The following is a 12,743-nucleotide window of genomic DNA, read 5'->3' as shown; positions in this document are numbered from 1 at the left end:
ATCCAGCCCTGTGGCGCAGAGTGTTAAAGCTGCAGTACTGTGATCTGAACTCTCTGCTCACGACCTGAGTTCAATCCCAGCGGAAGCTGCGTTCAGGTCACCGGCTCCAGGTTGACTTAGCCTTCCATCCTTCCGAGGTGGGTCAAATGAATACCCAGCTTGCTGGGGGAAAAGTGTAGAGGACTGGGGAAGGCAATGGCAAACCACCCCGTAAAAAGTCTGCCGTGAAAACGTTGTGATGCGACGTCACCCCAGAGTCGGAAACGACTGGTCCTTGCACAAGGGACTGCCTTTAACCATGTGACTTGGTGATGCTATCAGGGCAAGGGGGGAGGCAACAGAAGACAGTCTTCTCTAGGGTGCCAGAGAGTCTAGGGCCAGCCCTGACTAGTGTCCCGCCCAGCACAATCATGGCACTTCCGGGTCACCCTGGAAGTGGTCCTCGCACCAGGGATGCTGCTTGCTCCCACCTCCCCATTCCTCACCGGTTGCCCCACACGTTCCCCTGACATCTCCTCAGCCGGAGAAAGAGAAGCGGAAGACACCTGTGCACCTTAGATGAATTAGTATTTTCTGCAAGTCTCTGAACTTTGATACATTCGCTCCACCCTGTGACCCCGCTGGGCCCCACCACCTTTGACCCCGTAAGTCCTGCTCCTGGATAGGTGGGACTCGAACTGGGCTCTGCCCCCGGGCGGGGCCTTCCTTTCGCCAGATACAAGCCTTCCAAAAGTTGACCAGCCCTTCCAGTCAGATGAATCCGGGCTCTGTAAAGTCTCAGCAAACCTCTGGAATTCGGGCAAATGGCTTCTCGCTCAGAAGGCCGGCCTGAGCCTTGGCCCCTCTTCTCTTGGCGTGACCAGATGGCCCGAAGACATCTGAAAGTCCACGCAGGCGAGAGCAGAGAGACCGCTCAATAAATAATCTGGTTCGATGCAGCATCTTCCAGGGCCACACTCTGCGCAGAAATGCGGCTTCCGTGGATTCCGTCCAGTTCTTAGCGTCGCATTTGGGAAACCTCCCGAGGGAAGGCTGAGAGAAGTTCCTCTTGTGAGTTGCCCTCACCCTTTCGGGTTCTGGGCAACCAGAAAAGTACCTCAAGATGTCCTTTGGGGATTACCCCTCTGCACAGTCTTAAACATAAGCGTTTTTGCCATACTTTCCAGCGCTGCTGGCATTAGACTCTACCCGGGGGCGGGCCGGCGTCACATTTGTGGCTGACATTGCACTCTTTGTGCCCTTGTACGGATAGCCATAACTGTCAAGACACAAAAGCGGAGAAGGGGGAGAAACCGGGGTTACTTCGGGGTCACCGTCAATATAATACTCATATTGGTTAAAAATTCTCAAGAACCAGACAGAGGTAATGGATGTTTTAGAAAGTGGGCGGTGCCAGGGGGTCTTTTGTTCAGCAAGGTTTCTGATTGGCTGCTGGAAAGCTGACTGGCGGTTTTCATAAAAAGCTGCAGCTGCCACCACAGCCTCAGGATATTCACCATGTTAACCGAATGTAAGTAGGGTTGCCAAGTCCCCAGCTTCCCATAGAGGGGGACTTTCGCACACACGCTCCACAATGATGTCACCCGGAAGTGGCTGAGGCTCCTCACTTGGGAAGGAAGAAGGGAGGAATAGCTTCCTTTACCAGGCTCTCTCAATCACGCAGCAGAGCTACTTAGCCAAGCCTCTCTTCCTTCTATTGGCTGAGGCTGCTCCCCCCCACCCCCAGTCCCCTGGGGAAGGAAGGAAAGAGCCAGAGCTTCCTTTGCCCAGTTCCCTGGATCCCATAGGAGAAATACAAAGAAAGCATCTTTAAGACCAATGAATGATAGCATTTTAAGTTTTTAAAGATATATATTTGTGTTTGTCTGTGTTCTTTATAACATTTATATCTCTGCTACCTAATCTTAAATAGCTACACACACGGCCCGGCCCGACATGGTCTGGCCCAATGAGGTCTCATTTATGTCAGATCCGGCCCTCATAACAAATGAGTTCGGCACCCCTGAGCTAGACGAATCATGATAAGGCAGCCTATCTACAGACAAGGCAATGATCTCTTCTCCTCCAGCGGGCCTCATGCAACCCACCCACCCACCCTTACACAAAATCCTGCCTCACTTTTTCTCTTGTGAAGAGTGAACCCGACAGGAGCTGAACAGGAAACCACCTCCGATGATCGCCAGCAGTGATGCGCTCCAGCCCAGGTAGAGGGCAGGTCCAATTTCATATCTGTGAAATCAAAGAGACAGTGTCAGCACCCTATCCCAAAAACATTTCATAAAGGCCTAGCTCCATTCCACCCAGCCATGCCAACCTCCTGGACGGGGCCTGGAAATCTCCTGCGATTACAACTGATCTCCAGCCTACAGAGACCAGTTCCTGTGGAGGAAACAGCTGTCCCTGAGGGTGAACGGGAGGGACGGTGGCTCAGCGGTAGAGCTTCTGCTTGGTAAGCAGAAGGTCCCAGGTTCAATCCCCAGCATCTCCAACTAAAAAGGGTCCAGGCAAATAGGCGTGAAAAACCTCAGCTTGAGACCCTGGAGAGCCGCTGCCAGTCAGGGGAGGGACAGTGGCTCAGTGGTAGAGCATCTGCTTGGTAAGCAGAAGGTCCCAGGTTCAATCCCCGGCATCTCCAACTAAAAAGGGTCCAGGCAAATAGGCGTGAAAAACCTCAGCTTGAGACCCTGGAGAGCCGCTACCAGTCAGGTGAGGGACAGTGGCTCAGTGGTAGAACATCTGCTTGGTAAGCAGAAGGTCCCAGGTTCCATCTCCAGCATCTCCAACTAAAAAGGGTCCACGCAAGTAGGTGTGGAAAGCCTCAGCTTGAGACCCTGGAGAGCCGCTGCCAGTCAGGTGAGGGACGGTGGCTCAGTGGTAGAACATCTGCTTGGTAAGCAGAAGGTCCCAGGTTAAATCCCCAGCATCTCCAACTAAAAAGGGTCCAGGCAAACAGGTGTGAAAAACCTCAGCTTGAGACCCTGGAGAGCTGCTGCCAGTCAGGGGAGGGACAGTGGCTCAGTGGTAGAGCATCTGCTTGGTAAGCAGAAGGTCCCAGGTTCAATCCCCGGCATCTCCAACTAAAAAGGGTCCAGGCAAATAGGCCTGAAAAACCTCAGCTTGAGACCCTGGAGAGCCGCTGCCACTCTGAGTAGACAAGACTGACTTTGATGGACCGAGGGTCTGATTCAGTAGAAGGCAGCTTCGTATGTTCATAAGTGAACTCTGTGGCATTATACCCTCCGGAGGTCCCTCCCTTTCCCGAACCCTGCCTTTCTCTGGCTCCACCCTCAAAGCTCCAGGAATTGGCCAAGCAGGAGTTGGAAACCACAATTCCACACAAAAAACCACATTTGACAAGGACCTAGCTCCATTCAGGGACTGGTTGGCTGAAGCAAATCATAAATGTCTCAAGGTAGGTGGAGAAACGACCCAAGAGGTTGGGAATTAATGATTACAAACTTTGGCAGCTGCAACGGACTGTGAGAACTTTGCAGCCCAATGGAACCAGAATCTCAGGTTGTAACAGCTCTGGGAACAGACCGGGGACAATGAAGCCAGCAAAGGTCCATTACTCTTGCCCTTGGGTGATGCAAAAGAGACCAGCGGTGCATTCTCTTAAGCCACCAGAGCATGTGACAAGCAGGGCTTTTCTGTAGCAGGAGCTCCTTTGCCCATTAGGCAACACACCCTTAATGTAGCCAATCCTCCAAGAGCTTACAGGGCTCTTAGTACAGGGCCTACTGGAAGCGCCAGGAGGACTGGCTACATCAGGGGTGTGTGGACTAATAGGCAAAGGAGTTCCTTCTACAAAAAAAACCCAAAAACCTGGTGATAAGATTTCACTGTGAAGCAAAATGTAGGGTGCTCAACGGTTGGGTAGAAGAACAGATGGATTCTGAAAATAGCACCCAAGAGATCATCCCCCTTTCCCCCATTTTCAATATTTTCCCCTCCCTGTTTCCATCAGCTGCCCCACGACAGACTTACTTTGTGCCAGCAAAGAGTGGGTTGAAGAAGTCGCGGGTGATGTTGAAGGCATACCAGGAGATCGTCACCATCCCACCGAGACCTAAGCAGGCAAGGGAAGGAAGAGGATGAAAGTGATTCAGAGGAGGAAGTCACGCTGGGGAATGCAGTGTTCACCTGAGAGCTACAGAGAACGGCTTTGGCTAGCTGATGCCCGCAGCTGAGTAGCCCAGCCATCACCACTAGAGGGAGACAAAGCCTTCTTGGGAATCAACCAATGGGAATGGGGTACCTAAATCCATTAGGTACCATAGTTTTCCCTCCCAAAGGGCTACAGCGTCCGGGAAAACCATAAAGTTTTCTCAGAAACACCTAGAGTGGCCACCGTCCAGTGTTTCCGGTGTGATGATGTCACTTCCGAGTGATCTCATCGCGTCGCGCGAAGCAAGTTCCCGCCGGAGGCTGCGAGCGACTTGGCAACCCTAGCCTCTACCCTCCATGAGATCAACATGAAACCAGACTCTCTCTGTTATGGGAGAGCTATGACCTCATCCCTTTCCTGAGATGCCCCCATGACAGCTGGGACTGCTCCATAAAGGAGAAAGAAGTCCTGGGCAAAGGAAAAAAGGAAACAGCCACAGGAACTAGTTGTGCGGGGACCTAGAAGATGGCGGCTCTCTCTGCCAGAGGGCTCCCCCTTCGCCCCACTTACCGGCCAAGACGAACATGCAGCCTCCAATGGCGGCTATCTTGGCCTTCACGTTGGGGTTCTCCTCAGCGAATCGGGTGCACTTCATCCCCATCATGGCGCAGAGGATCCCAAAGAAGCCCAGCACCAACGCCGTGATCATGAGGGCTCGCGAGGCCTGCAGGTAGGCTGGAGGGGAGAAAGCAGTGCTGCGGTTACAGGTCGTCTCCACCTCGACGCAGGCCGGACTTCACACGAAACAAGGGACTCAGGGAAGAAACGACAGCAGGCCTCAGCTGTCGCTTCAAGCCGCAGGTTCCACACAGGCGGGACCATTTCCCAGACCCCCAAAAAGAAGCTCCATTTTAGAGCAAGGGGTGTCGTTGACAGAACGTTTCCCTGTGCTGGAGACTGTATACGAGGAACCTGTTATCACTGTCCTCCCCATATATTTGGCCATCAAGTTACAGGGTTTTCAAGGCAAGAGATGTTCAGAGGTGGTTTCCCACGGCCTGCCTCCACATAGCAGCCCCGGACCTTCCTTGGAGGCCTCCCATCCGCTAAGGGGGGCTGACCCAGCTTGGCTTCCAAAGTCTGATGAGATCGGGTTAACCTGGGCCATCCAAGTCGGGGCGCCCTCCATCTCATTCTATACATTTGGAGTTGATTTTGCTAGGAAAATGGTGACATGGACATCTATGCATACCAAAGCAACACATGCAATTAATAAATTAATTCATTAAAATAATTTATCCGATTAGCCGACTGATTGCAAAGCCCTGCCCAAGGCAACGTTCGAATAAATCCTTTTTGCTGTTGTTGAAAGGAGGCAGCTGCGTCGTTGAGACGTTCTTAAGAGCAAATCGTTGCAGTGAATGCTCATAAAAATGCCCTCTCTTTTTAAAATTCCAAGCGCTCTGTATTTAGGAGGAAAAACCCTACTGCGATGCATTTCGCAATGGTATTTGCACTAATCGTCTGTGAAAACTGCAGAGTAATGTATTGGAAATGGTGATTCTTTTCAGAAATAACTAAAAAAAAAGGAAGAGATTTTGGATACAGGGATGACGTCTGTTTCATGACCATCTGATACGGCTTGTTGTCGTTCCCTCGGGCCGAGAGAACACAAGACACCTGTTCCTTTATGCCGCAGTCTGAGTGCCAAGAAGAGGCGGCCCCTCTCTTCTAAAATGCAAATCTCGTAGTCGGCAGGATTCGAACCTCCGCGGGGAAACCCCAATGGATTTCTAGTTCATCGCCTTAACCACTCGGCCACGACTACATGTCCTTAGCATCTGCTTCATTCACAAATACGTCGTGCTTTCCTTTCATTACCCCCTACCCCCTTTTCAACAATTTACTAACCAAATAAGACAGTTCTTCCTAACTCTAGTAGTAAATTCTAGGGCCTGTCAGCAGGACAGTTCACACAGAGCCTGCCATGGAGGAGGGAGCAATTTCTGGGTTTGCAGGGGACTCCAGGATTTCCTGGATATACAAGATATTGGTTTGCATAGTAAAAAGCCAACAATTTTCCAGAAAGGACTTGCACTTCAGGATTTGAGTGCAACTGGACATTCATTGGAGAGAAAAAAAGGATGGAGCAGATGGGAAAACTGTTCCGACTGAAACTCTAAAAGCATAAAGTGCGGTGAAGTTTAGAGTGCCCGACTAGGACCTGTGTGTGTGGTTGCCAACTCTAGAGTGGAAAATATCTGGAGATGTGGGAGGGGGACTTGGGGAGGGAACACAGCACCACAGTCCTCTCTCCAAAACAGCCAAGGGATCTGATCTCCATGGACTGGGGGGGAGGGGTCAGTTCTAATTTGGGGAGGGTTCTAATTGGTTCTAATTCAGCTGGTGAGTCAGCAGCATTTTCTGGGCAAAAAAGGTTCTTGCCCCTGTGGTGCATGGCTCGATAACATCTAGGTTAGACTACTACAATGCATTTGACGTGGGGCTGCCCTTGTAGACTGTCTGGAAGCTCAATGCAGCAATTGGAATTCTGGCTGGTGTGTGTCACAGGGATCACATCATTCCATTCCTGTTCCACCTTCCCTGGCTCCCATTTTGGGTCCAGTTCAAGGTGCTGATACTGAGCTTTAAAGCCCTGTGCAGTTGTGGGGGGGCGGGGGGGGGGGTCAAACATACCTTAAGGACAACTGGTCACATACGCACCTACCTGTAATGATTTGAATGCATATAAGTGTGTTCCTTTAATCGAGGGTAAATTAGAGCAGAGAAAGGGAAGTGAAAGAGCAGGAATGAGTGAGTAAAGGGATTGGCTGGTGACTGAATGTAGGCAGAGCCAGAGGTGGAATTCTAGCAGGAGCTCCTTTGCATATTAGGCCACACACCCCTGATGTAGCCAATTCTAGCAGGAGCTCCTTTGCATATTAGGCCACACACCCCTGATGTAGCCAATTCTAGCAGGAGCTCCTTTGCATATTAGGCCACACACCCCTGATGCAGCCAATCCTCCAAGAGCTTGGAATTCTAGCAGGGGCTCCTTTGCATATTAGGCCACACCCCCTGATGTAGCCAGTCCTCAAAGAGCTTGGAATTCTAGCAGGGGCTCTTTTGCATATTAGGCCACACACCCCTGATGTAGCCAGTCCTCAAAGAGCTTGGAATTCTAGCAGGGGCTCTTTTGCATATTAGGCCACACACCCCTGATGTAGCCAGTCCTTCAAGAGCTTACAAGTCTCTTTTTTGTAAGCTCTTGGAGGATTGACTACATTGGGGTGTGTGACCTAATATGCAAAGCAGCTCCTGCTAGAATTCCACCCCCGGGCGGAGCTAAGAAGTGTGTGTGGGGGGGAGAGAGAGAGGGGTCAGCAATGAACTCTCAGAGTGCCAGTCAAACCATCTAACCACTGCCCCGCACTGTCTCTCACAAGGGCACAGGCTTCTGCCTCAGAAGGCCATCTCGGGTGATGTATACTTGGGCAAGCGTTCAGCGTCTTGTGAGATCTAAATCCCGTATGGTCCATTTTCTACTTCAATTCCATTTCTTTGTGGTAGACAGAAAGCCCCATTGTGCTACGGGGGTGGGGGGGGCGTGGCGATAGAATAAACACGGAAGAAGCCATCGACTGGTTTGGCCGTTCCTCCTCCATGTCCTCTGGCAGCTCCCGCTACTGACTCCAGCTTCTTCTATCCTCCTCCGTTATCATGTGCCAGCTGGACTCTCCTCTCCTGATCCAGAATGTGTCACGATTCACACCTACACCAAAAGGACCCATCTCAGGGAACCCCCCCCCCCCCCAATATACTGACATGCACTGCAGACTTTTCAATGAACCTGCATTGCTGGGGGTGAAGGGAAGGGCTGCCAAATTGCATCCAACTTATGACAACCCCAGGTGATGTCAGGGGGTGTGGCCTAATATGCAAATGCGTTCCTGCTGCGATCTTTCTACCAAAAAGCCCTGTGTGAAACAATTGTGCTGTCAGGGGGTGTGGCCTAATATGCAAATGAGTTCCTGCTGGGGGGGTTCCTACAAAAAAAGCACTGCCTATATCCTCGTTCCGACACTGTAACCACTACAGGTTTGCACAGTGGGCTGGACCCACTGATTTTTGCACTGGTGAAAAAGAGAGTTCCTTTTGATCCCCCCAAAAGGCCATGCTGGGGGTCATAGGACCTGCATGGGTAAAAGTGATGGTGCTTTTGGTAAGGACTATGGGAGGGAAGGCAACACAGTCTAACCCAGGGGTGGTCAAACTATGGCTCAGGAGCCACATGTGGCTCTTTCACACATATTGTGTGCCTCTTGAAGCTCGCACTGCCCTGCTGGCTGGCTTGGAGAAAGCATTTCTCTCGCTAAATCACTTTTCCGAGCCAAGCCAGCTGGTGGCTTGGAGAATACATTTAAAGTTGCTTTCTTTCCACCTCTTTCTCCCTCCCATCTATTTTCCTTCCTTCCACCTCTCAAACATCTGACATTTATTCTAAGTGGCTCTTACGTTAAGTGAATTTGGCTGCCCCTGGTCTAGCCCAACCATGTCAAACCTCGGAAGCCAAGCAGGGTCGGCACTCGGAAGGGAGACCACCAAGGAAAACTCTGCGGAGGACGGCCGTGGCAAACCACCTCTGCTTCTCACTTGCCTTGGAAACTCCTTAGCTGGGGCTGCCAGAAGCTGGCCACAACCTGAAGGCCCCTGACACTCACGCATAGTAAGGAGAAGAACTGGCTCGGACTGAGTGAAAAAGCTGGCTGAATTAAGCTCAACAACTCGTCTCTCTCTTTCAAGTAAGCTTCTATGGTGGCATCTCAACAGCCTACAACCACCCTCCCGCTTGGAGCGGGGAGGAATTTCCAGATGCCGTCCTTCGCCTGTCCTGGCCCCCTGGGAGGTATGCACCTGTTTTGTTCCTTTCCACCCCAGCAGATCCCTTCTGCAAACAGAAGACCAGGATGCTGACTGGCACCATCGACTCTTTGACCTTTCGGGGCTGGAATCTCAGCCAGAATGCTGTTTGCGGGGCTGTCTAACCAAGGGCTGGCTCCAGGCCCCGTAACAAGGCAGAATGGAGAAATGCTCACCGCTGGGATACCAAACTAAACAGGATTCTTGCCTTTGCATTTATTGATTAACATCCCGCTTTCCCCCCAGCAGACTTGGGTTTTCCAAGCAGCTTAGAACATCGGTCTCCCCTTCCCACGACCACCACCCTGCGAGGTAGGCCGAGGGGAGTATTTGTGACGGGCCCAAGGTCCCCCAATGAACTTCCATGGTAGATTCAGGGATCTGAACCCGGATCACCCAGGCTCTTGGTCTGCCACTCTGTTCGCTACACCAAATGGCGGCACCTTAAAGGTGAACTGAAATGTCCTTCCAGCAGAGGTACCCGCAGAGTACCGTCCACTCCTTTCGATGCTGGAAGGGAATCCTCACTTTCATGCAGGAGGTGCAGAAAGAAACAGGCAGGGCTGCTTTTTTTTGTAGCAGGAACTCCTTTGCATATTAGGCCACACCTCTCTTACGTACCCCCTCTCTGCACTTTGCACGAGAGTCCACACAGGTGTCCTTGAGACCGTTTCCTTTTTTAACCCCCAAAGAGGAAAGTGTATTGAAGAAGTGGACACCTAGGGAGTAGAGAAGCAGGGAGGGAGCTACTGGGGAGGGGGCTATTCCAGGATGCCCCGAGTTCAGGTGCTGACTCCAGACCACCCACCCTTCCAAGAACTGGCAAGGCAGATCTGCCTGGCAAAGGACTCAGTCCTTGGCACCAGTGTTCCCCCTAAGCTGAGTTCGTGTGAGCAAGCTCACAGTGTTTTAGCCTCCAGCTCATACATTTTTGTCTTAGTTCAGGAAAAAAAATGACCCCACAGCACACTATTTGATGCAGTAGCCAAATCGATCGCTCCCAAGTTTAATGCCAGTAGCTCACGAAGTAGAATTTTTGCTCACAAGATTCCACAACTTAGAGGGAGCTTAGAGGGAGCATGTCCTGTAAGCCGCCCTGAGCCTGCCTCGGCGGGGAGGGCGGGGTATAAATAAAATTTATTATTATTATTATTATTATTATTATTATTATTATTATTATTGCTTGGCACTGCCTTTCCCTCCTTCAATGACTGCGATTACTAGGTCCAGAATAAAGTCAGTGTCCCTCCAGTAGCGCCTTTAAGACCAACCAAGTTTTATTCCAGGTAGAAACTTCTACCTGGAATAAAACATGGTTGGTCTTAAAAGGTGCTACGGGACTCTATCTTTCTTCCGTTGCTTCAGACCAACAGGGCTGCCCTCCAGGATCTAATTACTAGCTCCGTTTGCAGAGGGAAAGGCAGTGTGGTATATAGCCCGATCTCGGAAATGAAGAAGGGTACTTGGATGAGAGACCACCAAGAAAGACTCTGCAGAGAAAGGCAACGGCCGACTATCTCCCCTTCTCCCATGCCTGGAAGTCCCCTTGCTGGGGTCATGATGACCCCACCAAAAGCCCATTCGGCATCGGAAACAACATAGACACCCCTACGGGCCTTCGAAGGGGAAACCACCAAGGCAGGCTCTGCAGAGAAAAAACCCACTCTGCTTCTCGGAACGGCCCTTGCCATTCGGCAACATCTCCACAAGTTCTAGAAGCATTTGGAAACAACGAACGCCTCCCCACGGGCCGTCGAAGGGGAAACCATCAAGGACAGCTCTGCAGGGGAAACCGCCTCTGCCTTTCGCTTTCCTCGAATCCACCCCCCCATGGCCCATCTGCTGGTCGTAACCATTCGCAGAAGGGCCCTTGGGAACCACCACATGTTCCAGGAGCATTGTGGGGCCAACGGATGTGTCCCAAAGACCCCTGAGAGTCGTTCCTTCTTAATAGGGTGCTATTCGTTTTCGGGGCCTTGGCGGGGGTTCTTTGCCTTCCACCGGGAGGGGATCTGAACTTAGGTACCCTAGGCAAAGCTAACTTCTGTCCCCCCTGCCCGCCACTGATAACCAGTGTTCCCTCTAAGCTGAGTTGGCGTGAACTAGCTCACAAATTTTTACCCTCCAGCTCACACAGTTTTGTCTTAGCTCAGGAAGGATGACTCCAGAGCACGCTAACTGATGCAATAAAAAGGTAAAGGCAGTCCCTTGTGCAAGCATGTTGTTTCCGACTCTGGGGTGACGTTGCTTTCACGACGTTTTCACAGCAGACTTTTTTGCAGGGTGGTTTGCCATTGCCTTCCCCAGTCATCTACACTTTCCCCCCAGCGAGCTGGGGACTCATTTGACCGACCTCGGAAGGATGGAAGGCTGAGTCAACCTCGAGCCTTCCCGAACCAGCTACTTGAACCAGCTTCCGCCGGGATCGAACTCAGGTCGTGAGCAGAGAGCAGTACTGCAGCTTTTTCCACTCTGCACCACGGGGCTCTGCTTTTTAATTGATGCAGTAGCCCGCAACTTTAATACCGGTAGCTCACAAAGTAGAATTTTTGCTCACAAGACTCCACGGCTTAGAAGGAGCATTGCCCCCCCACTGAGAACATCAGGGAGTGGGAGGGGGGTGTCCAATTTGGCGCTCCCAGAAAGCCGGCGCCCTAGGCAACTTCCTAGTTTGCCTAGTGCTTGGGTGGGCGGGGGGGAGGTCGTCGGATGGAGGGGGGGAGAGAGAAGGGGAGGGGGAGTCCGGTTACCTGGCAACTCCAGCAAGGACTGGAACTCCCAGCAGTTGTAGACGCCGGTGGAGTCGGTGGCGCAGCTCTGCCAGAGGTTCTCGAAGAGGGTGGAGGTGGTGATGACGTTGCCCGAGACGGTGGAGACCCTCCAGTAGCTGTTGAAGAGGGTGACGGCCAGCAGGGCCCAGCCGACGGTGCCCAGGAGGAAGCCCACGGCCTCCAGCAGCAGAGACATGGCGAAGCGGGCGAGCAGGTGGCGCACGTGGCGGGGAGTCCCGGGGATCGAACTGCTGCTGCTGCTGTCGTTGCCGCCGTCTAAAAAGCCGCCTCTTCTTTCCGTGGGGCAGAGCAGGTGCAGGCGGGGGCAGCCCCCTTCCCGGTGACGTCAAGAGAGGGGGCGAAGTCCACCCTCCGACTAACGGGAAAGGGGAGGAGGAGAGAGCGAGAGCGCACCTCGGTGGGGCTGGAGCCAGGAGCGGGGGTGGGGGGTCGTTGGAAGAATAGGGGGTTTTCACTCCCCTTTACTCAGCTGTTGGAGGGAAGAGGAGAGCTCCGGCGGCGGTCTCTGTGCTTTGGGGGGATACCCTCCCGGGGGTGCCTGGAGATCTCCCGGAATCTGCAACTGAGCTCCAGGAGAAAGAAATCCGTTCTGAAGGGAAAGACTGCTTTTTAGAAGGAGGGCTCGGTGGTATTATAGGCTGCGGAGGCTCCTCCCCAAACCCTACCCCGACCGGACTCCTCCCTCCCCCCCCACACCTCCCCCCCCCCCCAATTCTCCAGGAATTTCCCAACCCAGAGTGGGCAAACCTCCTTGTGTTTTGAGAAGGGATCGGTGAGAAGTACCTGTGTGTCATCCCTCTTTATATGTGCGTGCTGTGCCTCTTATAATGACTTTTAGATTGGTTTTAGGTTATTTCTCCAACAATAACTAAAAACTGCAATGAGAGAGAGAGAGAGAGAGAGAGAGAGAAAGAAAGAAAGAA

The 12,743-nt window shown here is 52.2% G+C and overlaps 1 protein-coding gene and 1 non-coding gene across 2 annotated transcripts; both read right to left on the bottom strand.

Annotated features, from left to right (window-relative positions):
* Positions 1–550: 550 nt before the first annotated feature.
* Positions 551–12,011, bottom strand: CLDN15 (claudin 15). The gene is made up of 5 exons (XM_060255920.1): positions 11,779–12,011; positions 4,679–4,843; positions 3,988–4,069; positions 2,119–2,229; positions 551–1,258 (listed from the first exon to the last, which is right to left on the bottom strand). The coding sequence occupies exons 1-5, from the start codon at positions 11,993–11,995 to the stop codon at positions 1,135–1,137; spliced, it is 699 nt and encodes a 232-aa protein (XP_060111903.1). The 5' UTR covers positions 11,996–12,011; the 3' UTR covers positions 551–1,134.
* TRNAS-AGA (transfer RNA serine (anticodon AGA)) lies at positions 5,855–5,936 on the bottom strand. The gene has a single exon. It is a non-coding gene; the product is annotated as a tRNA-Ser (tRNA).
* Positions 12,012–12,743: the final 732 nt, after the last annotated feature.

This window comes from Heteronotia binoei, chromosome 15 (genome assembly GCF_032191835.1).
Source record: "Heteronotia binoei isolate CCM8104 ecotype False Entrance Well chromosome 15, APGP_CSIRO_Hbin_v1, whole genome shotgun sequence".
Lineage (NCBI taxonomy): Eukaryota > Metazoa > Chordata > Lepidosauria > Squamata > Gekkonidae > Heteronotia > Heteronotia binoei.
The sequence above is the reverse complement of the archived record's forward strand: the minus strand, read 5'-3'. Positions and strand labels throughout refer to the sequence as shown.

Bases quoted from the DNA above. Each gene is read 5' to 3' on its own strand.
- CLDN15 (XM_060255920.1), bottom strand. From the start codon at position 11,995: ATGTCTCTGCTGCTGGAGGCCGTGGGCTTCCTCCTGGGCACCGTCGGC. The intron at 4,844-11,778 runs GTAACCGGACTC...TCTCCCCTCCAG, and splicing joins GTCCTTGCTGGAGTTGCCAG to CCTACCTGCAGGCCTCGCGA. The intron at 2,230-3,987 runs GTAAGTCTGTCG...TTGATTTCACAG, and splicing joins CCACTCTTTGCTGGCACAAA to ATATGAAATTGGACCTGCCC.